General features: G+C 42.1%; 1 protein-coding gene across 1 annotated transcript in view; it reads left to right on the top strand.

The window, feature by feature from the left end:
- ABCC3 (ATP binding cassette subfamily C member 3) overlaps window positions 1-26,017 on the top strand; it is a 47,531-nt gene extending 21,514 nt beyond the window's left edge. Inside the window, exons 8-31 of the mRNA XM_054278607.1 lie at window positions 1,803-2,021; window positions 4,302-4,479; window positions 5,234-5,395; window positions 6,362-6,454; window positions 7,760-7,963; window positions 9,180-9,326; window positions 9,745-9,832; window positions 10,625-10,691; window positions 11,831-11,957; window positions 12,266-12,442; window positions 13,283-13,450; window positions 14,175-14,358; window positions 15,265-15,370; window positions 16,053-16,206; window positions 17,610-17,817; window positions 18,583-18,893; window positions 19,620-19,819; window positions 19,918-20,044; window positions 21,006-21,107; window positions 22,058-22,204; window positions 23,132-23,290; window positions 23,661-23,827; window positions 24,793-24,987; window positions 25,625-26,017. Of these exons, the coding sequence (XP_054134582.1) occupies window positions 1,803-2,021; window positions 4,302-4,479; window positions 5,234-5,395; window positions 6,362-6,454; window positions 7,760-7,963; window positions 9,180-9,326; window positions 9,745-9,832; window positions 10,625-10,691; window positions 11,831-11,957; window positions 12,266-12,442; window positions 13,283-13,450; window positions 14,175-14,358; window positions 15,265-15,370; window positions 16,053-16,206; window positions 17,610-17,817; window positions 18,583-18,893; window positions 19,620-19,819; window positions 19,918-20,044; window positions 21,006-21,107; window positions 22,058-22,204; window positions 23,132-23,290; window positions 23,661-23,827; window positions 24,793-24,987; window positions 25,625-25,733 (3,799 nt within the window). The 3' untranslated portion in view covers window positions 25,734-26,017. The remainder of the gene's footprint in view (window positions 1-1,802; window positions 2,022-4,301; window positions 4,480-5,233; window positions 5,396-6,361; window positions 6,455-7,759; window positions 7,964-9,179; window positions 9,327-9,744; window positions 9,833-10,624; window positions 10,692-11,830; window positions 11,958-12,265; window positions 12,443-13,282; window positions 13,451-14,174; window positions 14,359-15,264; window positions 15,371-16,052; window positions 16,207-17,609; window positions 17,818-18,582; window positions 18,894-19,619; window positions 19,820-19,917; window positions 20,045-21,005; window positions 21,108-22,057; window positions 22,205-23,131; window positions 23,291-23,660; window positions 23,828-24,792; window positions 24,988-25,624) is intronic.
- The last annotated feature ends 572 nt before the right edge of the window (window positions 26,018-26,589 follow it).

The following is a 26,589-nucleotide window of genomic DNA, read 5'->3' as shown; positions in this document are numbered from 1 at the left end:
AGCTGGGTGTGAGCAGTCCCACACACTGCTGAAAACCTGACCTCACCTAACTACAGGTAGTAAACACTAAAAGTGCTTTTTCTCCCTTTGGGACTCTTAGCTGCAAGAGAACCATTGCTTTGCTATAGCTCAGTGTAATAAACATTTTTAATAGCACAAAGTCAGGGGCAAGTAGTCTTGTTTCTTCAAGTCTTTCAATGAGTTTAACAGTCTGGTTGCCAGAAAAACAAGGCTTTTCTCATAAACTCTCCAGGTTTGATCTGGAAGACAAAGACAACACTGTTTGTTCTTGTCTGGGGGGGAAAAAAATAAATTGACTGGTTTAGGTTCTCCCCCTGACCTCTAGCTTTATTGCAAAGATGTTGGGATTTGCAAATGGCTTTTTCTGAAAGGATGTGGACAAGTTTATACATGTGGACTGTTAGCCTCAGTGATCACAGTGAATGCTCTCAGGCTGTTGGAATTATTGGACTCTGCGGCTAGCCAGCTCCAAAAAATCTGCACAGTCTTTATAAAAAAATCATAAATTCAACCTCACTTGGTAGTACTTACAAGTTATTTTTCAAATGCCTTGTGGTAAATATTCACTGTTTTTAGGGTATATTTTCCATCTGTTTTTTTCTTGTAGAGCTTATGTGCTCCAGATTAATTTCATTCTCCCTGTTCCACCTGGACTTAACTTTCCTGTCTGACATTCAGGAAATTTTTCACTAGTCCCATAGCCCCCAGGAAACAACATCAACTTGATATTTTCTGGTAGAAGAGTTGCCAGGCTGATGTTTGAGAGCAATTCACGGAGGAAATAATTTCCCAGAGCATACCCTTTGTTGATGGGCAACAGAAGTCAGGCACCTAAACCCCAAATGGGCTTCTACAAAACCTGCCTGGAGCCCTCAAGAGAAGTTTGGGCATGTTGGACCCATTTTTCATCAGTCGGTCTAAAAGAGCACTCGTGGAAGAATCACTTTTGTTAGCTTATTTGGCAGGGGGAGAGCGGCAAAAAGTACAAAAGGAATCCTAGAATCCTGGAATCATTAAGGTTGGGAAAAACCCCGACAATTATTGACTCCAATGGTTAACAAAATGGTTGCAGATAAACAGGGTTTAAATGCCTCAATTGTCAAGTGAGTAAAATTTAGGTACTTAAACCCAATGTTTCTCTCCTGGAAGAATCTGAACAGCTGTGGTCTGGATCTTGGGGATGGCCCAGTTTTGAAGGTGCTGTGGTTTCTACTCAATTTCAAGTTTCCAGAAATGCAAAACTTTGTATTTTGAGAGTACTGGGCCTGCTGCAAGGGCTGTAGCCCCAGGGGGATTAATTCTGCTTCTCTGGAAGCAGTTGCGTGATTGATAAGGGTACAGGCCTAGCACAACTACTGATTGAACAAGAACACAGGCCCAGAAGGAGTAGGTGAGGGTGCCTTGTGTGGGAGGTCCATAGCACTTCTTTGAGGATTCCTATACAAGAAATTGGAGATCCAAAGTCAATTCTGGCCTCCAAGGAAGTCCAGCCTTCCTCTCCTCCTCCTTTGGGCCTTGTTCTCATGTCATGGTGATTGATTTTGTGGCCTATGGGATTAGTACCCCCTAAGTACTGCAGAAAAAAAAGAAAATAAAACAAGACTCAATTGCACAAGAGTAGCTGATCCTGAGCACACCTTGATGGTGTTGCAAGTGTTGCTGTTGGTCAGTAGCAGAGCAGAGGAGGGTGCAGAATTTGGGGAGTTCCCACAGTGCTGTTCACACGGGACAGTGCCATTCTCATTGTCAGTTGTCTCCTGTCATTTGTTTTGTTTCCCTAGGAAAGAGGATGTGTCCTACATGGGGAAATCAACCCATGTACAGAATCATGCTGGTGGCAGCCCAGAGGAAGCAGAAGTCCTGATTAGAGACAAAAGGCACAATAGGAAACCTTCCTTTCTCAAGGCTTTGTTGCGGACCTTCGGGCCATACTTCTTAATTGGCTCCTTCTTCAAGTTGATACAAGACCTGCTCTCTTTTGTCAACCCTCAGCTATTAAGGTCAGTTTACTCTGTGAGTAGTTTCTATGTGTGATCCCTGTGGTTGCTTGGCTTTGGCACAGGGCAATTGTTTTTGAAATAAAGAGTTAGTTTCCCTCACAGTGCCACATGTGTATGCTCCCTCACCTTCCCCCTGCAATGCCATGAGACATGAATTCTTTGTTGTGGACTCAGCTGTAAATTGGACAAGTTCACTGAAATGTTCCATCTGTAAATCTCCCATTGCTGTGGACAGCTTTGACTTACAAATTACATGTTGCTCTCTGATTCAATCCAAAGCAATGTCTCCCCATTTCTAAAGGATTAGCTGTGAAATCAAAGTGAAGCATTGCTGGCTGGATCCAGTGGTCTCTGAATATCTGATATCCTCATATGTGGATGGTGGTTGCAGCTGTGATGTGACTTTATGTGCAGATGTTGTCTGATGCTCCAGTATGTGGTGCTCTGGCCAGACTGCTGTCACCTGGGAAAGGTTTTGGGTCGTTTAGATGAGTTCATGTGCTCTTAGTTGTGTTCAGCAATGAGAATGTGAGAGGCACAGTTGCAGTGAATTTCCATGTGAAAGAAAATTATAGTTATATTAAAAAAAAAAAAAAAAACAAACAGAGGAAGAGGTTATGAGAGAAGTGGTCTGTTCTCAAATTCTCTTTGTATGAGGAACACCTCTACCTTCCATCTCCAGGGGGGCCAGTTGCTCAGCCTGATCCATAAAGGAATTTGCACAATCCCCGCATTTTTTTCTTTATTAGTATTTTTCTTAAAGTGAGGAATTCAGCAGAAAATCATTAGCTAGAAAGAAAGCAATAGTGGAATTACCAGCATTTCTACCTAACAATTATTAATAGAAAAGCACAAAGTCCTATTAATGCATGAGGGAGGAATGGAACTTGGGTGGAGGTCACAGGTGGATGTTGGGAGAGGGAGAGGAGAAGGCTCTGCTCCTATTTGAGTATCTCTTAAAAATAACCCGTGTTCTGAGATCGTGTTATTCTGTGGGTGGTTTGTGATATACCCAGAAATTTGCTAAAAAGAGGGTCTGACAAGTATGGTGACATTTAATAGCTGACAGTCTGTCTTCTCCTGCTGAAGAGGAGGCTGCTGGCTCCTCCTGAGAGCACATTAAGTGGAATGTATTCTGGGAATTTCTCAAATTTGCATGAATTCCTGAATACGTTTCAGTGATATCTCAAGGCATATTATGGTGAATTCCTTCTTAAGTCTAAATTCCTGCAGTCTGGGAAAATGCCCTTCTGATAGTAAGGGAAGATGAAAAAGCCATGGCTGTCTGGCAGACTGCATGTAAGATAGTTTCATGTTTCTAAAAAGATTGGTGAATCCCTGGGACTACCCAGAAGAGATTTTCCCTGAAGCTGTTCCCTTTTGCAGAATGAATGAATGGAGCAGTGCAGAAATAAGATTTCTCTGGACTGAAAAAAGAAAGATGTAGCAACGTCATGCTTCTACTACAAAGCTTTGGTTGCCTGATTTTTAGGTTCCAGGTCCATTTTTCTCCTGCTGATTATTTGAACCATGGAGCAAAATCTCTTTTTCTCCTATATTTTGACAGTTCGGTATTCTGATCAGTAGACTGAAATCACAAACATGGTTTTTGAGAGCACTGGACATTGCCATGTGTCACTCTGCTTGTTTGCTGTGTGTCAGTGTGCAATGAGAGCTGGAAGGAGTAAAAAAGGACTTACCAATAAAAGCTGCTATAGCCATCTTAATGGTACCATTTTACAAAAAAAATGTAGGAGTGAAGGACTCTTTATGCATCCATCCAGGAGCATGTCTTTTAATTTAGCACTTTTTTTTTTTGTGGGAAAACACCCCAGGCAGAAGCACTCAGGCTGCTTGAAGAAGATTTGGGTAAGAAGCTGGTTTTGCCTGCCCTGCTGCACTGCCTTATTCTGTCCTATCATTCACCTCTTGCCCTGGGGGCCTCCCTAACAGAGCTCAGACAGTGCACTGTGTGTTTAAACCCTGAATCTCAGGGGAAACCAAGAGTTTCTCTTCATATTTCATTTTCAGGCTCATTTACAAATGGACTTTGTCACTGGCAGAGCTGCAGGTTTTGCTGTTGGATCTTTGCAATGTTGTTTGACTGAAACCATAACTCAGCCTATGTCCTGGAGAGCTGTTTGCTTTTTGTGGTTAGGGAGAGGATGTGGCAGGATGCTGTAGTTGGGAGAAGCTGTGTTATGTCCCATTAAATTTGATGCATGCTTTTTAAATTTTTGTTTCTTTTTCCTTTTCCTTCCCTACCCTGCTGACAAACAGTGTATTAATCGGCTTCATTAAGAACAAAGATGCCCCAGCCTGGTGGGGGTTTTTGATTGCAGCTCTGATGTTTATCTGCGCTGTGCTGCAGACACTCGTCCTTCACCAGCACTTCCAGTACTGCATTGTTACTGGGATGAGGCTGAGGACTGGCATCATTGGGGTGATATACCGAAAGGTAAGGCTGGAAGCATTTTGTGGGCTAGAATACTAGCCAGGCGAGTGTGCTCAATTCTCACATATTTAGGAAAGGTTAGGCATGTTGGAGAGGAGTAGCCTCCTGGAATATAAAAGATTGGGGGTTTGGTGAGTTTTTAGGAGTACCTCTTTAATACTTTACAGAATTTTCCAGTGAGCAGTAGTGTCATATGGGTGTTCTGGTAGGTTATTAGACATACCAATACCAGTTTGCTTTAAATGCAGGAAGAGGAGAGACTTAGATTAGATGTAAGGAAGAAATTCTTCCATGTGAGGGTGGGGAGGATCTGGCACAGGGTGCCCAGAGAAGCTGTGGCTACCCCATTCCTGTAAGTGTCTAAGGCCAGGTTGGATGGGGCTTGGAGCAACCTGGGATAGTGGAAGTTGTCCCTGCCCATTGAAGAGGGGTTGGAACTTTAAATTTCCTTTCCACCCAAACCATTGCACAGTTTGGAAGAGGGATCTAGGAGAAGAACATGTTTATGCTATGAGTCGATCAGACCCAATGAGATTTTCTTCAGATTGCTATGCACTGCTTGAGCTGGAGATGCTCATAAGCAAAACCATTTCATGAGCTCTTGTTCCTTGGAGATCAGGAATGGATATAGGTGAATTATTTTATTCTTTTGGGAGAAGCACATTATTCTTGGACAGTGTCATTTTGCTAATAATTGAGTATTTGTTCTCCATGTGTATCCAGATTGTGAATGCATTGACACTCTCTCCCTTGTCAGTCCTTAGTGATCACAAACTCAGCAAAGCGCTCATCTACTGTTGGAGAAATTGTCAACCTCATGTCAGTGGATGCCCAACGTTTCATGGACCTGATGACTTTCCTGAACATGTTGTGGTCTGCACCACTCCAGATATTTCTAGCTTTGTATTTCCTCTGGCAGGTACAGACATTGTCACAATTAATCTAGTTAATGTTCAGGGGTTTTTTTTTCCTTTTTTTTTTTTTTTTTGTCACTTTGAACTGCCACTGTGTTTTTACCAACTTAAAGTGTTCTGTCCTGTAGTAAAAGGGTGCTGCACAGCCTCACTTAATGTCTTAATTACTTTGTTCCACTGATAGGCCAGATGGGCATTTGAAACAGAATATTTCCTTTGTCTTTCCCCCTTCCTTACTCGAGTCTGATGGGCTCAGTCTTGGACTCTTGTTCCCAGTAGTTGATACAAATGAGAGCTTGAGGGTAGTGGTTTAGAGACCAAACCAAACAAAAACCTGGGCGTAGGAAATATCGTGTGTAGAGATTATATCCTGCTACATAAAGAAGTTTTGTGCAAGTCAATGTGAGACAAATCTCACCTGGAAAAAATGTGATTTTTCATTTGCTATATTGTGACATTGTTTCAGGTTTATTCCAGGTTCAGTTTGAGCGCTGGCTTTCAGATTTGTTTCTGTGCAATTAATGTCCTTTACTGCGTAAAACGGTAGCATCAATTTAACCATATTGATTTCAACTCAAAAGCCATTAAATTGCAGCAGCTCTGAATTACTGCTCTGCTGGAAGCTGAGCTCTGGTTACCAGCAGTTTGTATGCTTGTAGTCACACTGAGGTACTGGGTTAATTCCATAATTACAGTTCCCTTGGTCAGAGAAAAATCCAGAGAAAAGTTCCTATCACCGATACAATAACAACAACAATAATAGTTATTATTGTTATTATTATCATTATTATTCAAAGTGGTCCCTTATTTTCCTGTCTCCTCTTCACAGTTGCTCTGTGGAATCTCAACACTTCACTGGGATAAGTTCAACTTGTCAACATTGATTTCTGTTTCTATCACTTATTGTTGTTTTAGTCCTGACTGTAGGGAACGCTTGGGTACAACAACTTACTCTTTCTTTTTAAATCAAGGCTTTAGGGCCTTCTGTGCTGGCTGGAGTTGCTGTGATGGTCTTACTTATCCCATTTAACTCAGCAATAGCAATAAAAACCAGAGCATTCCAGGTAAGGTGGCAGCAGAAAAGGTAATGTTACATGAGTTGGCAGCTGTGCTATGAGAAATGAAGACCTCTGGAGTTGTTAATAAGATGCCATTTGCAACAATTTACTTATGAGTAAGAATGTACTGATATATTAATAACTGTATCATCTTAGATAATTTTTCCATAGTGAATTGAATGCAATTTAAGGGAAAAAAGCCTTCTGTCATTGAGCCAGTGGCTTCTTCATACCTCTGGAGCAAGCAGCTTTTGGGATTAGCAAGAGGTTTCTTTGCCTCCATATCCCTTCACCTGGTATCTTCCTCTAGGACTATCAAGAGAAAGGCAAATAAATGCTGTTCTTTAAGCTGCAAATGAATGTTTTCAGAGGTGGCAGCTAAAACCTGACAGTTTGAGTTTTATGCTAAAAACCAGTGTTGATGTTCACTGCTACTTAGCTGGGCCAAATTTCATTTATTATCTTAAGGGAAAATGATCCTTTATTCCTTTCTTTGTAGTCTAGTTCTCTCTAGTTATGGAAAGCTGAAAAAATACCAATATAACAGTGCCCTTTGGCTTTGTGCTAGAAAAAAATCCAACAATTGGCTTCTCCTGTGCAACCTATCAGACTGTTTGGAAGATTAAAATAGAAATTAAAAGTCAATCTGTTGGTGTAAAAAAGGTAAGAGTTGGATATAAATTAGGACTTTTAAGCACAGCCTTAGTAACAGTGATATTATTATATGCCTTAAAAAGACATACAGGCATCTCTTGGATGCTGACATGTTAGTAGTAACATTCCTTTTCTCCCTTGCCCATTATAAGATGCATAACTTGCTGTGCATATGTGTGTGAATTTTGTCTATAAATTTGAGCAGGGATGTTTTTATTTTAATAACTGAATTAAAGACTGTATTTTAACACATAGGGGGAAAAAAACCCCTAGAAGTAGCCACAGTTTTCAAGGGATAAGAAATAAAATGTGCAAACAAGGAAGAAAAAAATCTGAAGAAATCAAAGGAAATGATAATGTAGTATTTTTGTGAAGTGGCTGAATCTTTCTTCAGGATGGTTTAAAAATGTAGCTCTTAAGAGTTAAAATGAGTGGAAGGCTTTTGTACTCTGCTTTCCAGGCATTTCCTTTGATTTCTCATGTCTCTGGAGGTAGACTAACTTGCACAATAAGCTCATAACAGTCTGCCTTTCTGTAATTACCTTTTGCATCCTCTTCAGAAGTAGCCTGAGGGCCGTGACAGCTGTGAGACACATGTTAAAAACTCTCCTGTAGTCCTGACTGTGACTCTGTCTCCTGTGTTTACCAATAACCCAGGTGGAACAAATGCGATACAAAGACTCCCGCATTAAATTAATGAATGAGATCCTGGGTGGCATCAAGGTGCTGAAGCTCTATGCTTGGGAACCATCCTTTTCAGAAAAGGTCCTGGAGATACGGAAGAGTGAGCTGAAAGTTTTGAAAAAATCTGCCTACCTCAACTCTTTGTCCACCTTTGCCTGGATCAGCGCACCCTTCCTGGTAAATTAAATTTTCATGGCTCTCTAAGCTGTACAAGTATACCCTTGAAGGATAAGCCTGAGGCTTTCTGCTTGCTAATATACATAGAAATAAAATGTAAAGTTTTTGAAGAAATTATTCACATGCTTTGATACAGAGTTCCCTGTTCTCAAAAGCCCTTTTGTTAATCAGTATTAAAGTATTTTGTGATAAAGCCTGCCAGTGAAAGCTGGGAATAGCTGTCACAGGAGAATTTCCAACCACTTCAAAGTATTTCCCATAACAAATTAAAATTGGAATTTGAAACCTCAGAGAGATCCATGAAAAGCAAAATAAAAGAAACTTTAATTGAGTCAGTCAGGACAACGTCTGTCTTTAGCTCTCATTTCTACCTTCATGTTGCAGTGCTCTGCTTGTTTTAGTGAGAGAGCGAGTTGTTAAATTATTCTACAGCTCAAAAAAGATTTAATGTGAAAACTGAAGCCCAAATGATAATGTTACCAACTCTGAAAAGCTGAAAAGCATTTTCCTCAATTTCATCTTTTCCTCTGTTTTCTACTTCAGTGGACTGTGATCTCTTTTGCAGAAAGGGTTTTGGTGAATAAAACCATTCAGATAAGTCCGTGGTCAAAACTATTCCCAGCCAATTTTTCTCGAGATCTAAGGCCCAGCCCTGCAGGAATGATCTGATCAGCCTGGAGATTCTGCCCCTTTTGCAGTTCCTTAAAGTCATTGCACTTCCTTCAGTGCACATTCCTCTTCCTGCTCATTGTGAGTTTGCTGCACAGGATGATCCTTCCACGGTGGACGGCCCCTGTTATACAGCAAGCCAGCAAATAACTTGGATTTCACTTCATTTTCTACTGATTAGTGAATCTCGTTTGCTTAGCCTGCAGTTTACAATGGGGAAATTTGCTTGGGTGGAGCTGGAAGAAACCACAACCCGATAGAAGCTTTTCCTTGTTATTTACCCGAGTCCTGTAGTTCACCTCTTGAAACTCAACTGAATGTAGCCACTAGAAACCTGACAGGTCTTTTATTTTGTGTGCCCTTTTTCTGTACCTACTTGTCCATAGAACTTAACATTTTTAAAGCATGTTGAAAAGGTCAGAAACACAGAATTTTCCCAGTTCTGTGGTTGGTACTTTTATTTCCAAGATGCCTATCAGGATTGAGTACTTTTAAAATGTCAGAATATACCAGGCATCTTGCAGTAAACTGCCTTTCTGGCTTTCAGGTAGCACTGACAACATTTGCTGTGTATGTCTCTGTGGATGAGAAGAACATCCTGGATGCAGAAAAGGCTTTTGTCTCTCTGTCCTTATTCAATATCTTGAAGTTTCCCCTCAGTATGCTTCCACAAGTCATTAGCAACATTGCACAGGTAAGGAGGGCCTGCAGCACAGGTTGTTCTGAAAAATTTCAACTGAAAGAACATGAAAAATTTCAACTGAAAGAACATATCCTTGATTTCTGGAATGCAGAGATCCCTTGCATCTGCCTGTTTTAGCTGCTTTTCCTTTTAATATCCTTTCCTGCTCTCCTGCATTGGAAAGCCTGACATCTTCTGAGTGAGCCTGTGTGAATTTTGCTTTGCTCAGATAAACTCAGCTTGGTGTGAGAAATTTCACAGTTAAAAGCTTGACTCTCAGCATAAGACTCATTGCAGGGGAGGAATGACTCACTGTTCAGGAAGCCCATGGGGGGAAGCTCAAGGCACTGTGCATGCATTCTTTTTCAGTAGTAAGAGCGTTAAGTCCTCATTAAAAGAATGATGAAATAATGCCACATTCTTTTCCTAGACAAGTGTTTCCCTGAAGAGAATTCAGCAGTTCCTGAGTCATGATGAACTTAATCCAAATTGTGTGGAAAAAAAAGTGATTGCACCAGGTAAAGATGTTGATATTTTTCTTAACTATGCAAATGCAGCAGACTTATCTCTCTTGGACTGGTTGAGCTAGGAAAAAAGCCAAAAAGAAAATAACAATGTTAATCTTGAGTTTAAAAAAAGGGAAGAAGCTGCTGCTCTGAAAGTGCTTGGTGTTCAGGCTGTGTGGAAATCAGAAAAGTTCCTGGCCGTATTTCTGAGCTGGTTGGGCCTGAGTTTGCATCTGCAATGTACCGGATGGTAACAGCACTGAATATGGAATGCATCTGCTGACTATGGACAGCAAGACTTGTTCAAACCTTTCACAATGCACAAATGCTCAAGAACTTTGTGAACAGTTTTGATTACTTCTGTTCAAAACAGAAGTAGCCCTAAACAGTTGAGCAAGCCAGGTGTGGCAAGCAAAAAGCTGCAGAGTGTCAAAGTTAATCTGATAAATCAAAGTAAACATCATGCAGTGATCTCCTACTGATTTGAAAAGAGTTTCTGAAGCAAAGTTGTGGTGATGCTGAACAGCACATGCTGGGAGCAGCCCCACCAGGGCAGGGTGAAGCAGGGCATCTTTTCAGCTCCCTAGATCTGTCAGGTCACAGCCTAGAGCTGAAGTGACAGTCAGTTGTTTTCACTCTGAAGAAGCCTGTGCTTCCCATGTTCATGACCTGTGCTTCCCATGCCAGCAGAAAAGGGAAGTGCAGCGTGTGTAAATAAAGATCCCTCTGCCAGCCGGTTCTCAGTTGTGCTGTTATGAGTAACACATCTCCTGCCTCTCTTGTTGTTGTGTTTTTGCCACACAGGGAATGCCATCAGTGTAAGAAATGCGACATTCAGCTGGGGAAAGGAGCTTAAGCCAACGCTGAAAGAGTAAGATTTCTTTGTGCAGTTGCAATACAATATCTACCTGGTCTCTGGCTCTTGGGAGGCCTGTTTGAAAGGTGTCTGCTAAAAACTATGCATCACATGTCAGCATTTCTTCGCCTTTAAAACATGGAGCTCGTGCCTCATGGTCTTTAAGCTTTACAGAACAGGGCTTTAAGGCTTTAACTTCACAGGAACCAGCATAAAATAGTTACCTATTGAAAGAAAGGCTCCATAAATTCCTTAAATAGGCATTTTTTAACTGAAGCATTGTATAAATTAGATTGATCTGATGGATTTTGAGGGCAGTTAGGATGTCTGTGTTGGGACCTAGGTGTCCCAGCAGTGGTCTGTTACTTGAAGAGGCTTGTGGCAGATTCATCTCTGTGGCAGTGGAAAGGCCATCTTTAGACTGTGGGGGCGAATGTTTTGCACATTTGCCTCCTTGAATGAACAGAAACAAAATTTGCCTGGAAGCATATATACCTTCTGTTATGCATCAGGATATATGTAAATAGAAGTTTGGCTGGATTTCACTAGTGAAAAGCACTTTGGCTGCAAAGAGACTGTGTCTCTTTGTCAGTCATTTTTGTATCAGTTCACCTTCAGGGCTTAAAGTAGTACCTTTGAGAACACAGTGGGGAAAACAGTAAAAGATTTTAATTGGGAAAGTCCTGTTTTTCTTGGGTCATCGTGAATCCTATTTACCAGCACAGGAAATACAGTTCTGAAGTGGTTTGAACATTTTTAGATGGGACATATTCTCTCACTACTTTTATACATTTGCTTTTGGTTTTAAAATCAAACCCCAAAATACTTCTGGAAGATTGTCTGTTTTCAAAATGCTTATTAACTTTATTTGACTTGCTGATGGATTGATACAACACAGCAAAGAGTCTTAGAAGGCTTGCTAACAATCCTACTGCTTTAGCAACCAGCAAGATATATTATGCTGGGTTTTCATTTGCTCCTCAAGTTATGGTTACAGTTGATTGTGTGCAAGAAAGGGAGGAGAAAACCAGTGACCAAACTTTGCTTATTATATCCAGTCAGGCTGTGACTGTGTATTTCAGCCCTGGTTTAAAGACCGCTGATGTCTTTAGTAAGCTAATGTTCAATTAATTTCAAGCTTATTTCCTCCACAGTATAAATATGTTGATCCCCAGTGGTTCTTTGGTTGCCATTGTTGGCCATGTTGGCTGTGGGAAGTCTTCTCTGGTGTCTGCTCTCCTGGGTGAGATGGAAAAGCTGGAAGGAGATGTGGCTGTGAAGGTTGGTGGTTTTTTATGAAACCATTTAATGATGGTAGGGAAATGTGCTGCTTATGCCTGCCCTTGCCTAGAATGCACCTCAGGCTCCAGAGGGAATTCTCGTTGCTCCTCTGGCAGCTTGTCTGCATTTTTGAGTTTTGCCCAGTTTTATATGAAGTTAGTTTCCTGATTTGATCAATGATACATGAGCAGTTAGCACACATATACATATAATGTGAATGTATAGAAACCATATACATGCTGAAGGTCTTCCTCAGAGTATGAATTCATGCTTGTTATGAGTCAGAGATTTCTCTTTCCTTTTTCTAGGGTTCTGTTGCTTATGTGCCTCAACAAGCCTGGATCCAGAATGCCACGCTGAAAGATAACATTTTGTTTGGCCAAGCTCCTAATGAGGAAAAATACCAAGATGCCCTGGAGGCCTGCGCTTTAAAAACTGATCTAGAAGTGCTGCCAGGAGGAGATCAAACTGAGATAGGAGAGAAGGTAAATTTTTTTAGGTAGATTTTTTTTTTTCAAGTCAGACCTGCCTGGTGATTCCTGCTCTAGCTAGGGAGAGAACACTGTAAAATCAGCACCTCGTTTGATTTGATCTTCATGATGGCATCCCTGCTACAATCAACACCAAAACATGCAGCGCAGTTGTCCGGAAAGCACTTAACTTGAACGTTGTCTTAATTTCAGGCTTGTGTGTGAATTGTGGTGCAGAATTACACGTGCAGCCCTGGAAGACCAGAGTGCCCTCTGCTTGTCATGAATTGTAAAGGTGCATCTGTCCAGAATCACTAAAGGCCTTCCTTTTCCTGTAGGGATTGAAAGGGAGGGAACAGATGGTTTTGCTTCAAGTGAAAAAAAATTTGATCATCCCTTAACACATTTTAATGAGAAACACTTACATCTGTGTTTACCAACAAAGATATTATTTTTTCATAGGCTACTGAGTCTGAGCTAGATTACGTGAAATGGTGTGGAGATGGGGATTTCTGTATAAAAGGAAATATGTGGAAGATGTTCCAGGTGCCACAGCCCTGCTTTGAAATTTGCATTTTACATCCTGGTTGACAGTTTCGCTTTTTATTGTTTTGTTTTAACAGCTCCCTTTAGGAGCTTATTAAAAAGAGACTTACTGCATCTCCAGTTTGCTGGGTGAGTGGAAAGTTTGGCAATTAGCAGGCAGATCTAGAGGCATTCTGTGCCTGTCTCTGGGTGGGTTGTTTTCTTCAGTGTTTCATGTTTCAGTTTAGCACCCAAGCGCTGGGCTGGGTGAGAACCATGAGCAGTCAGAGCTTTTGTGTGACAGGTTTGTTCTCTCCTGTCTCCCTCCAGGGCATCAACCTGTCGGGGGGGCAGCGGCAGCGAGTGAGCCTGGCCCGTGCCGTGTACAGCAGCTCGGACATTTTCCTGCTGGACGATCCCCTGTCTGCCGTGGACTCGCACGTGGCCAAGCACATCTTCGACAAAGTCATTGGCCCGGATGGGATCCTGAAGGGAAAGGTAAACTGGGCTTTAGATCCTCTTAAAAGCACAGGCAAACTCAGGAGCACAGAAGCTGTTTCACCACGCAGGCCTGAGTGACAGCTCCTTCCTGAGATTCTGTGTGTAGCTGGCGAGGCCTGTACCTCTCCTCACAGCCCGGGCTGTGGCGGAGCGCTGCTCACACACGTCCAGAACACTGTGCTCTGGTCAGAACGTGTGCAGGCAGAAACCTGCCCTGCCTTTTAAAAATCCTTTCTCTATGAGATCTCCATAAAACAAGGCATGTGCTGGAACGTGCACAGGCTAGTAGTGTTAATTGTTGTTTCTTGAGGGCAGTGCAGCCAGGAAGCTGCACCAAATATGGATGTTACAGAGGATTTTGGCAACAACAACCCAAACTGCAGTGGTTTTGCTGCACCTTCCACTCCTGCTGCCATCTTCTCAGATCATCTTGAAGCTCAAAAGGGAAGGGCTGCAAAGAAAATCATCATAAGGGAGGGAGGGAATGATAATTAGTGTGTTTACTTTCCTCTCTGTTTTTGTCAGCAGTAGGAGCAAAGCGACTTCATTTACATCAGGTCAAGCTAATTTGCCTAATGTGGACAGTGTTATTTCACTGTGCATTTCACCTTGACACAATAATTCATTCCCTGTCCCAAAAATGTATTTGGCTTGCTGAGTACTGTCAGTCCCCACAGTGCAAATGAAGGATATGTGGTTATTTTTCCTTTTCCCTATCCAGACCCGAATCCTGGTAACCCACGGCATTAGCTTCCTACCTCAGGTAGACCGTATATTTGTCCTGGTAGATGGCAAAATCTCTGAAATGGGATCTTACCAAGAGCTTCTGAAACAAAACAAGGCCTTTGCAGAATTCCTCCGGAATTATGCACTGGATGAAGACATTGAAGAGGATGAACCAACAAGTACAGTATTATTTTTTCTTAAAACATGTCTTCTGTCAACAAGATTACAGATACTTTCTCTGTGTAGTGTCCCCTGGTTCTTCATGGCATTTGCCTTTCTGCACTACTGTGAAAATTATTGTCTGTGGCCAGGTCTGTACAACTGAGAAATCTTTTCACTAATTTGTTTCAAAATTTTGTGTGTTTTGTCCTAGAAGAAAGCAATCTTGTCTTAGAAATTATTTTAAACTTGGGAATTTATTTTACAATTAGAAAGGTCAAGCTCAGCAAGAAGACAAAATAGCCAAGAATAAACTGGGCTTGGTATGAAAGGGGCTACCCAGAGTCTGGTGTGTTTTTTGTTTATATGTGATTGTGGTATTTTTCATGTAGCAAAGTCCAAATGAAATTTTAATCTTGGGTTGCTTTTCAGCTTGGTTTGATTCTGATAAAATGGTGCAAGATAAAAGCATTCTGGTGGATGTTTCCCCTGTGTGATAGTGTTCCCATGCCTGTGCACTGCTGCTCTCCAGCCTGGCAGAGGAGCATGCATGGCACCTTCCAGCCACAGCAGAGGCTTGCAGGGCTCCTGATGTGACTCCCCCAGCCCAGGCTCATCTCTAGAATGTGCCAAATTAGTGAATTTAGCTAGAACCAACTCTTAACACAGGCAATAGCCTGGCATTCTGATTGGTTAAAGGGATGTGATACAAGTGCATTTGGCAGTCAACCTACGTCACAAGATCTTTGCAATTTCATTAGAAGTGATGCACAGAAGGGATATACACAAAGCTAGGGGGGAGCTTATGCATGATGATTTTCCTGGGGGAGCGGGGGTGGGTTTGTTTTCATGGCTCTTCCTTTTTATAGCCACCTTTCTCTGTGCTTTCCTATGACAGAAAATTGAGGTGTGATCTTGTCTTGCAGTGCTGGAGGAGGAAGAAGTGCTGCTGGCTGAAGACACCCTGAGCATCCACACAGACCTGGTTGATAATGAGCCCGTGACAAACGAGGTCCGCAAACAGTTTCTTAGGTAAACATGAGGTCCTTGCTATTCTAGTCTGTGTCTGGGGTAAAAAACATCTTTCAGATGTCAGTCACATTCTGCTTCTCCACCTGGGCTTCAGTTTCCTCAGTTTCCTCTCATAAATAAATTGGTTTAGTATCCTTTTAAAAATAAATGTGAACACTCAAGATCAAACATCTATTCCTTCTGTATTTTTTTCAGTCTGAACTGAACTAATTTCTAAAAGCAGCTCTCTGGTTCTCAGATAACACCACTGTGTGTATTTACCCACACTATGGTGAACTGCTGCCAGATGTATGAAAAACAAACTCCTTGCATTGCACCTTTCCGTTGGGAGCCTTGGAAATCTTTGAAGGTTTTTATAATCATACCCATAGATGCTGTCCAGCTACTGCTGATAGGAAAACAGAGAAGCTCAGGGTTTAGTTTGAAATGTCTGCCTTGTCATGAAGCCTCTAAAGGCCTTTCCTAAAGAGCTCAGGCTATGCCACAGCCTTTCTTAGATCCTGTATTTCTGGCATCCCTGAACATGCAGAGAGGTGGAAGAAGCATCCACAGCTATGAGTGAGGCTGGTATGGGAACTTAGTGGGAGAGCTGGGAATAAATCCAATTCACTACATCCCAGCCTTGCCTTAGCACTGCCACAATATGCCCTTTTTCTCCTAATGACTCTTCTGTTTTAACTAGGCAACTTAGTGTAGTGTCTTCTGAGGGAGGAGAATGTCCCAACAAAATGTCAACGAAACGAAGAGTCTGTGAGAAGAAGCCAGCAGAGCCTCCTCTTCCAAGAAAAAGTGCTAACGAGAAACTTATTCAGGCTGAAACCACTGAAACAGGCACGGTATGGTTTGATTCCCCCCTCCCCTTTTCTGCCTTTTTTTTTTTGTTTGAAAAAAAAATCCCCTTTATTTTAACATTAGATCCAGTTCTGTTAAATATGTGCATAAATCACAGCTGCAGGCTTTAGGCATTAATCTGGTGACCACTGACTGATCATTCAGATTAGGGATTTTGGCAGAGATTTTGGCACCCAGGTAGCCCTATATACTTAGGAAAACAAAAAAAAAGGAAAAAATAATCTCTTCCAGTTCCTTCCACAGTCCCCCAATACTGCAGAGCCCTGCATTCCATCAGCCCTGCCTTTGTCTCGCAGAGCTTTCAGCACTGTTGGTTTTGAAACTGTTTGGCTGCTGCTGAGTCCAGCTGCAGCACTGGGTTACACGAACCAGCTGCCTCTGGGTGCCAGTGAGGCTGTTCTGCCTAAATACTTGCCAACCTCAGTACAGAGCACTTTGTGCTTGTAGGTACAAAGAGGCTGTATTCCTCCTGAGTAGGGCCAGGGAGAGAAATAGGAACAAGAAAAAAGAGAATATGGGACCACAAAAGTCAAAGAAAGGAACAGAGAGGAGCTGCAGATAGAAGAGGAGCAAGGAGGTTTGATAAAGAAAAAGCCCCTTCCTTCCACTTGAGAAGGCTCAGTGTGTCCTGTTTAGTCTGATGTACATGATCCATGACACAGACCTGCTTTTTCTGTAGATTATTTTAGCCTTCAAAGTCACTAATCAACAGCACTTGTTCTTTTAATTATTCCTCCTTATGCTTTTTACTAAGCACTGAGTTTTGTCCCGAGTCTCTGTCTCTTTTTGCTTCTCTGCCTTTTTGCACAACCTCAGAGATAGCACCTTTACTTCTTGCTGTTTATGTTCTTGTTGGGTTGCATTAGCATTTGGTACCTCATTTAAGTTGCTGTGAAGACACAGAGTGGAGGCATGTTCAACACTTTTGCTTAAATAGGCCATTTAAAGTTGTCTTGAGTACGATACTCCTGCCAAGTTGCTTCCACTTCCTGAAAATCTTGGCTCCTATTCTTATTACCCATCTTTTGCTGCTATTTGATCTGGCTTCTTTCTTTCCTTTTTTGTTTTTTCTTCCCCCTCTGGCATAGTCTTAAAAACTAAAACCCCACAAAAGTAATGAAATACCAATCCTCAACATGGAGGAGAAGAGTGTTTCAGAGAGGTTTCTGACTTGTTTTGAAAGCCATCATCCTGACATGGAGCTCAGGCAGATGAACCTTTCTCTGTGGTGTTTAGGAGTTCAGGCAGTTTTGAGTTAGGCTGGTGTCAGAGTGTGTTAAAGTTTTGTCAGCAGTTCCTCTCACAAAGAATGTTTCTATCTCGTAATTCTCTTTAAACTCCTTCTTGTGTGGGTTGTGTAAATCAGCTTTAGTGTGTGATTTTGCAGGTAAAGCTAGCAGTGTTCTGGCAGTACATGAAGGCTATCAGCCCTGTCATTTCTTTGGTGATCTGTTTCCTGTATTGCTGTCAAAATGCTGCTGCCATCGGGGCCAACGTGTGGCTCAGTGACTGGACCAATGAACCGGTGGTAAATGGGACTCAACACAACACAGCCATGAGAATTGGGGTCTACGCTGCCCTGGGCCTCTTGCAAGGTGAGGGCAGGTAAAATCATCATACCTCAATGTTTTGGAATGAGGTATTAGGTCAGAAAGCCGTGGCACCAGTTGCTAGTGGTCCAAAAGGATGGTAAGTTTAGATTACATATTAGGAAGAAATTATTTATTGTGCTGGAGGTGAGACCCTGGCACAGGATGCCCAGAGAAGCTGTGGCTGCCCCATCCCAAGGCCAGGTTGGATGGATTTCTGAGCAGCCTGGGATAGTGGTGGTGGGGTTGGAACTGGGTGATCTTATAGGCCTCTTCCAACCCAAACCATTCTATGATTCTATGAAAGTTGCCCCACAGCTCCTATCCTAAGCAAGAAAGCTCATGTAACCTGGAGTTACACAGTCTGAGCTCAGCCCAACACTTTTAATTTTGTTGTGAAGCCCTTGAAGGGGCTGAACAGGTGCTGTGGAAGCTTGAGAGAGGCAAGTTGGAAAGAAAACATGCACATTTCAGTGCAGAAGGGGATGAAGGGTTGGGGTGAAGTTGTAACATTAGGACATCATGGAGGATTGTGGAAAACAGCAGGAAGATGGTTATGTGTCTGTTTTCCATAGAGAGGATGGTGAATCCTGTGGATGTTCCTGTGCCTTAGGCTGCAGTGGATGCAATGCTGATGTGCACAGGAAGAGAGGGTGGGCAGGAAATAAAGTGAAGTAAAACAAGCTTGGACCACAACAGGAACTGCCAAGGGTCAGGGAAGTTGTGAATCATGGACATCATGGGATAACACATCTGCTCCTCACCTGCCAGGGCTCATAGTGCTGATCAGCACCTTCACCCTGGCTATGGGGGGCATCAATGCTGCCCGGACCCTCCATGCTGCACTGCTGGAGAACAAATTCCACACCCCACAGTCATTCTATGACACCACCCCGACCGGGCGCATCATCAACCGCTTCTCCAAGGACATCTACATCATTGATGAGGTCATCCCACACACCATCATAATGTTCCTGGGGACATTCTTCACCTCCTTATCCACCATGATCGTTATCATAGCGAGCACTCCACTCTTTGCTGTGGTTATAGTCCCACTGGCAATTCTCTACTTCTTTGTTCAGGTAACTGAAAAAATGTGTGACAACTATTGCAATTATTCCATTCCTTTTCTTTTTAGGGAAAACAACACTGATTTGTGGGTTAAATGGAAATACCTGAAGTAGCTATGTGTTTATATAAACAAAACATTACTTACTTTTTTCAGAAAAATAAATGTCCTGCAAGATATGGCCATAAAACAGATAGGCATAAACTTTTTTAGCTTTTAAGTAATAAAAAGTAACCTTACTGCTAGAGACAGCACTGCAGTGCATGCCAATATATTAAATGTGGATATATTTGACATACTGAAAAGTTTTCAAAGTAGTTAGGAATTAAAATGTTGAAAATAGAAAGCATCAGTTTTATTGATTTCTGAGCCATAGTCAAGCTTATTTTACAGACTGTAAATAGAGACCTGATAATGGAGGTGCAAATGCACAATTTGTTTTCTTGGAAAATGAGGCTCCTACAAATGGATTCATTCTGCTTGATTATATTAACTAAATTTAAAGGTACATAGATAAATTCAACTTTCAGTCTATAGAAATTGCAGTTACCCAATACTCTTGTGGAATGATGTAAAGGTAACTTTCTTGATACTTTTCTTAATTTTGGGCAATATTTTAGAGGGTTGGAGTGCATTAGTAGCAATCTCCTTTAAATCCTTAACCTAAGAAATTCTTCACTGTTAATTTAAAAAGTGAAAGTATTTCATGAACCTTTCAATTTCCTGTGAAAAATGGCAGCGATTCTATGTGGCAACCTCCCGCCAGCTGAAGCGCCTGGAGTCTGTGAGCAGATCCCCCATCTACTCCCACTTCTCAGAGACTGTGTCAGGGGCCAGTGTTATCAGAGCCTACAGGAGAGTGAAGGCCTTCGTGGACATCAGTGACCTGAAGGTAGATGAAAATCAGAAGAGTTATTATCCTGGCGTAGTGTCAAACAGGTAAAACATAATTTCTTGTTTCCACTTAGATAACCCTGTTTGCACAACTAGTCCGAAGCAACCTTTTCCCACACTGCTTACCTCTGCATTCTTCCCAGGTGGCTGGGCATCCGAGTTGAGTTTGTGGGGAACTGCATTGTCCTTTTTGCTGCCCTTTTTGCTGTGATTGGTAGGAACAGCCTGAATGCTGGCCTGGTGGGACTGTCAGTGTCTTACGCGTTACAGGTACGCATTACAGCTTTATTGGGGGGTGTACATTTTTGTATATGATATGGATATATTTCCAGTAATCTAAGTGCTTGCTAAAGCTGGAGTTAATAAGTAAATAATTAAAATGAGTAGTGGGATGTTTGGAAAACAGAGATTCACACTGGATGCTGAAATCATCAGCAAGCTCACATGAAGGAGGATCTCAGGGCACTTTGGGAGCATCAAGGCTGTGCTGCACCCCAGCACCCTCAAGGGTGGTGCATGGGAGTGCCAGAACATAAGTGCCAGAACATCAAGAACAGACCATTTGAGCAGTGTAGCTTAATGTGTTGTGCATCAATTCTGCTGTGCAGCACATTGGTGTGTCCAGGTAATTACAGGCAGATCAGTGGGACTTATAATTAGACAAGGCAAATTGTAGTGACCCAGGCTGTGGAGAATGTAGCAGATTTAATGGCCTCACTCTTGCCAGAAGCGTTTTAGATACCCTGAGTGTGCAAAGTTGCTGTTAGCAGTTTTCCAGTGAAACACATGATTTGGGGAATGACTTCCTTCCAGCTTTTTTTGAGAGGGGCAAGTGTTAAATCAGCAAGAAGCATCATCATAACCTTCTTCATGTAAGCACTTGATAATCTGTATATTTCTTGTCCCAGTAACTGTATTAACTTTAATGCAAAGGTAATTATCTCATTTGTAGCATTAATGTGAATCCATGTCTTAATAGCAGTGTCTGCTGTTGTTGGAGGTTTTTGGGGGTAGGTTTTTCTGTGGCTTTTTTGGGGGGTTTTTGGTGTTTTGTTCGTGCTGAGGTTTTGTTTCTTTTGAGAGGTTTGTTTTGGGGGGAGTTGTTTTGGTTTTGTTGGGGGGGATTGTTTGTTTTGAAGCTTTGTTTTGTTTTGTTTGTTTTGGTTTTGTGGTTTTTTATTATATGTGTTGTTCCTCTGAGGGTGATGTTTTGTTCCTTGTCTTCCCCAAGGTGACCGTGTCTCTGAATTGGATGGTCCGAATGACTTCTGAACTTGAAACCAATATTGTGGCTGTGGAAAGAATAAAAGAGTATTCAGAAACTGAAACAGAGGTCAGCTACCATGAGTCCAGCATGCTCAGCAACAAGATGAAAATTTTAATGCATGCATGTACATGGTCCTTCTTGAGGCTCTTGAGATGGTTCCTGCTCTGAGAGTTATCATTTAACCTGAACAAATGTCATGCTCTGAACTGTAATTTATTCTATCACAGCTCCAAATTATTATTGCTGTCATGCAGCCTGTGCTTAGCATGTTATTTTCTGCTGCTGTGAGTGGCTATAGCACGGGAGATGAGTTTCACATCAGAATATTGGTCCCTTTGTGTTTGAAGTGTTTGATGCACAGTCTCCCCTGTGTGGCTGGTGCCATGGCCCTGCTCATGAGCAGAGCTGCAGTACAATTATCAGGTCTTACACACGTTTTCAATAGTACTTCTATTTAATCAACTTAATCAGTCCTCACCTCCCATGAGAAAACATCTCTAAAAACATCTCTGTACTGCTAATCATCCAATTGCCTACCTTTGCTGCCAAAGACTTCTGAAGCTGGCAGATGCAGCTGTGCCAGGAAAGCTGCTCTCTGGACACACTGGTTTGTTAGTCCTATGTGCACACTAAGAATTAAGAAATGGAGGAGACCTGCAGTAAACAGTTCTGCAGATCAAATATTTAACCTGGAACAAAAAAGGTAGCTAGACAAGATGTGTGATAGGTGTTATAAACCATAGCTTGAGCTGGCAGAAAACTGACAGTGTTCTGTTAAAGCTGACGGGAAAATATTCATATCCATTGAGGATTCATCCCTCTGTGCTCAGAGTTTTTTCCTGTTAACTTCACAACAAAGACAATTGGTTGGTTCTTAGGACCCCATGTTTTTTCCCCATTATTATAAATTTATTTGATCATGGAGATTTCATTTATCAGATAAAATGCTTTTATCTGAGCCTGAATTATCTTTTCTCAAGCCTATGTGAGGCATTTCTGACTTCTGCTTTCCTCAGGCTCCCTGGATCATTGAGGGCAAGAGTCCTCCAGAAAACTGGCCATCCAAGGGAGACCTGGAGTTTGTGAATTATTCAGTGAGGTACAGGAAGGGCCTGGATCTGGTGCTGAAGGATCTAAACCTCCAAGTGCATGGTGGGGAGAAGGTGAGTTACCAGCTGAATGTCTGCTAGAACTTTGCTCTGGGCCTCTGGTGACAGCTGTGGAGTAGAGGAGAGGGTCCAGAGGAACACTGATGCCAGTGCAGGAGCCAGCAGTGACACCTGTGCTGTCCGTGTGCCAGCATCCTCCTGGCTGGAAAGCAGTAGAGTGAATTGCATGGCACTTTCTGGACTTTCCAGTTCACTTGGCAACAGGCTCCCATACGCCATGTAGGAGGCACCAGTGCAAGTGACAAAAATTCAGTGACAAGAATGCTTTTCTGAAGTGTGCAGATGAGAAAAGGAATTCCAGCTTTTTCTTGTCTTTGACTTCCCCTGTGAAATTTTTGGCATGGAAGGAAATGACATTCTTTGCTTCCTTAATCAGGAAATTGCCTTTATTCTGGGAGATTCATTTCTTCATGCTTTGATGGAAAGTTCTGAGGTTTGCCTGCTGGAGACAGAATAATTAGCATGGGAAAGTCCTTTCCTGAACAAGCTGTTGCTAAAAAATAGAATTGCCCTTATTCTAAGCAGACAGGATGACAGCATCCTTCTGGCATGGAAATACATGTGCTTACCATGAAGTAGGAATTGCCTTAGAGAGCCTTTATTTCTTGTCCTTGAGTGCCTGGACCTACCATGGGTCTCCCAAATCACCCAAAGTTATTTAGGATGGCTCTAGGCCTGTGTTCTTCATTGTATTCATGACATGTGATATTTATATGGAATAGCATTCCAATTACAGGAATGGCAATAAGTACATCACAGTGTACCCAGGGTTTGTAGGGAAGGATGGAACATTCTTTCTTAGATTCAGATCTTCAGTCAAACCTCTTAGAACAATCTTGGGGGGTTGTTGGGGAGTTTTTTGTTGGGTGTTGTTTTCTTCTTAACTATGTGCTTTGTTGTTAAACCTGCAATTTGTTGTAGATTGGAATTGTTGGCAGAACTGGTGCAGGGAAGTCCTCCATGACGCTCTGCCTCTTTAGGATCCTGGAAGCTGTAAAAGGGGAAATTAAAATTGATGGCGTGAAAATTTCAGAAATTGGTCTCCATGACCTTCGATCAAGGCTAACAATTATTCCTCAGGTACTGTTTCTGTGTGTCACAATGAAGGACTGTTTTCTAACAGCTTAACAAACCATAAATAATGGTTTATCCAAAGAGGAAAATGTTTTGTTACACTCAGAAAATTGTTTCAGAAAATCAAACTATTTATACTTTCACTGGTCCCATCCTGCCACTTATAAGCTGGGTGATAAAAAAGGATTTAGAATAAACCATCTTTAGAGCTGAAAGTTGGGTTTGAACTGTATGATGTAAAGTATTTTGAGAGAGGATGGGATTGGGAGGTAGCCTACCTGCAATGCAATGGACATCTCAAAGCAGCAGCCCAGTACAGTATCTGTACTTAAAACAGCTAAAGCACTTGTCTAATGAAAATTGGTTTTATATCCAGGATCCTGTCCTCTTTTCTGGAACACTGAGGATGAACCTGGATCCATTTAATAAGTATTCAGATGAAGAAATATGGAAAGCACTTGAACTGTCTCATTTGAAGAGGTTTGTCAGCAGTCAGCCATCCATGCTGGACTATGAGTGCTCAGAGGGTGGAGAGAATCTTAGGTAAGGAATGCCTTGACTAGAGCATACACTGAGCTGTCATTCAGCTGTGACAGTGGGTGACACCTGAGCACAGGCTAACATTGGTCTGTCATATCTGAAATGATTCAGGCACCTGTTTCTGTTCCGAGAAAGCCACCAATGTTCAAACGTTTGCCTCCTCTTCTGCCTCTGCTACAAATGATCTGATTCCTCTCCCAAACCCAAATCCCATCTTGTCAGAAAGAAGTTTTAGGATTGCAGGATATTAGGGACAGGCAGCCCCTTAAACACATTCTGATAGGAAGGGAAATGCCATGATAACATTACTGCTGTGCTGAGTAAGAGTTCTCTGCCTGACACTTCAGCAACATTTATTTTCCATTACTATTTGAAAGGCCCATGAAGACATGACTGGGGATGATAAAATGCCATGTTCTGATATGCTTCATTGGCTTCTGAGGCTGTGGTGTCACCAGATTGCCTGTGATGAATGTTTGGCTCCTTCCTCATGGTGCACACACTCAGAGACTGAGTCTGGGCTATGTTTGTGGCAAGGGAGGAAGTCTGGATTGCTCAGATACATGTATATATTTTATTTTTTATGGTAGAAAGGACTTGCAGCCTCATAACATTTTCTTTTCCTTTTTATTTTCTTTTTCCTAAGTTTGCATATGCTCAGTGTTATCAGAACTATGAGTGTTTCTTAAAGCTTGGGCAGAAATGTTGCCATTAGCTGCCCTGGCTTTTGTCACAGTGATAAAAGGTACATTTGGTGGCTCTGCCAGCATAGGGCCAGGCAGTAAGTGATCCTATCCCTGTTAGTGTGGGTATGCTGCAGCCTGCATGTGTGAGCTATGGGGCTGACAGAACAGACAGCTTGCAAAATATTTCAGGGGTTTTTGGGTGACACTGTGAGTGACCTGCTGAGCACAAGTGGCTGTGAGCAGTGGGAGCTGGGCTCACTGCCAGGCTGTCTGTGCTTGCAGTGTTGGCCAGAGGCAGCTCGTGTGCCTGGCCAGAGCTCTCCTGCGCAAAACCAGGATCCTGATCCTGGATGAAGCCACGGCCGCCATCGACCTGGAGACAGACGACCTCATCCAGATGACCATTCGGACACAGTTTGTGGACTGCACAGTGCTGACCATTGCACACAGGCTGAACACAATCATGGATTACACCAGGTGAGATCTCTGAGTAGCGCGTGGTGGGCTCCTGGGTTTGCTGGGGATGTGAAGCAGCACTTCAAGGGGTCTTGTTTGTCTCTAGAGATGAGCACTGGTTCTCTTGTCGGGCAATGTGTAAGCAATGGTGTGCTGTATCATCCCAGAATTTCCAGCCCTGACTTTGTCTCTGTTGGCATAGGAAACAGGTTCTATATTCAGAAACCAGAGCTGTGTAGGGGACACTGTCCAGGGACACTCCTGAGACTGTCTGGAAGCTTATGGAACCTTATTAAACCAGCAGCTGCTGTAACTTCTTCACTAACAGCATGCCATTTTAATTACTTGAAAATATATTAGTATTCTTCATGAGCTTTTATCTCCTTGGCTTTCTGGAACTATAGTTTCACTTCCAGATGCTTTTTTTCCCTCTTCTTGCCCCTGGGAGACAGTGACTGTCCTGTAACATTTTTAGTCAAGCAGCAGCTCAGGGAGAATGTTTATCATCTATTGTGTTTTAACATGTGAAAATAATTGAGGAAAACAAAAGCAAGGCAAAGATTAGAGAAGTTTGCTTTGTGACACAAACAGGTACCGCATTCCTTGTGAGGAATTTTCTGATACATCTTTCCCCCACACCATCTTTTGTTTTGTACAGGGTTCTTGTTCTAGACAACGGGACCATAGCTGAATTTGACACACCTGCAAACCTTATAGCAGCAAAAGGTATCTTCTACAGTATGGCCAAGGATGCTGGACTGGCATGAAGAGAAGACCCCTTGGGTTTTGGTTTGGTGTTTTTTTAATATTACTGTCTTGTCACAAAAGTGACTTGGGAATGTACTGTAATTTACAAAACAGTTTTTGTAGTCGACTCAACTTGTGATATGTGAACAAAGAATTTTACAATTATAAGGACCAGGAAGTGAATTTTACATTTTAAAATATTTTCTATATACATAAAGTATTTTATTACATGGTTTTTTTCCCCGAAGAATGACAAATATTCCGCCAAGAAAATGCATGTACCACAGCACAATTATGTACTGCATTCAGGTTTGTAATTAGTAAATTATATTAATGGTACGAATTACACCTGAGTTGTGTGTTTTCTGCATAAGGATTCATAGGATTTGAAGTGAAAAGACAGGCCTAGTTAAGCTGACTCAGCAGAGTAACAGTGAAATGCTGTGTAACCTCTGAGAAGTTCCAACTTCTTCCTTTCAATATTTCCCCCAGGACAAGGGAGTCCTTGGGACCTTTAGGATCTGTGTCCAGGGCAACTTTGGCATTATAAAATTCCTCTTCAGCCTAAGGAGCAACATGTATTTAAAGCTAAACCTACAAATAGCTTCATATAAAACATTAACTACACAGATTTTTTTCAATTCAATAGACCCCACACAAGCTCACAGGGACACGATTGGACCAGAGGTATGAGAAGTTTGCTGTATGTCTTTGGTAAGAAGTCACTAAGAGCAAGTCTTCACTTAAGCTGAACGTGCCTGCTGAGACAGGTGTGTATTTAGTTTATCTTGTTCAACACTTAATCATCTGAAATAATGGGTGATTTGTTTTGCAGAAATAATTACCTATTTTATTATTGATAACCAGGCCTCTTCA

This window comes from Melozone crissalis, unplaced genomic scaffold (assembly GCF_028551555.1).
Source record: "Melozone crissalis strain CALT ecotype California unplaced genomic scaffold, PUWL_Pcris_2 ptg000026l_1, whole genome shotgun sequence".
Lineage (NCBI taxonomy): Eukaryota > Metazoa > Chordata > Aves > Passeriformes > Passerellidae > Melozone > Melozone crissalis.
The sequence above is the reverse complement of the archived record's forward strand: the minus strand, read 5'-3'. Positions and strand labels throughout refer to the sequence as shown.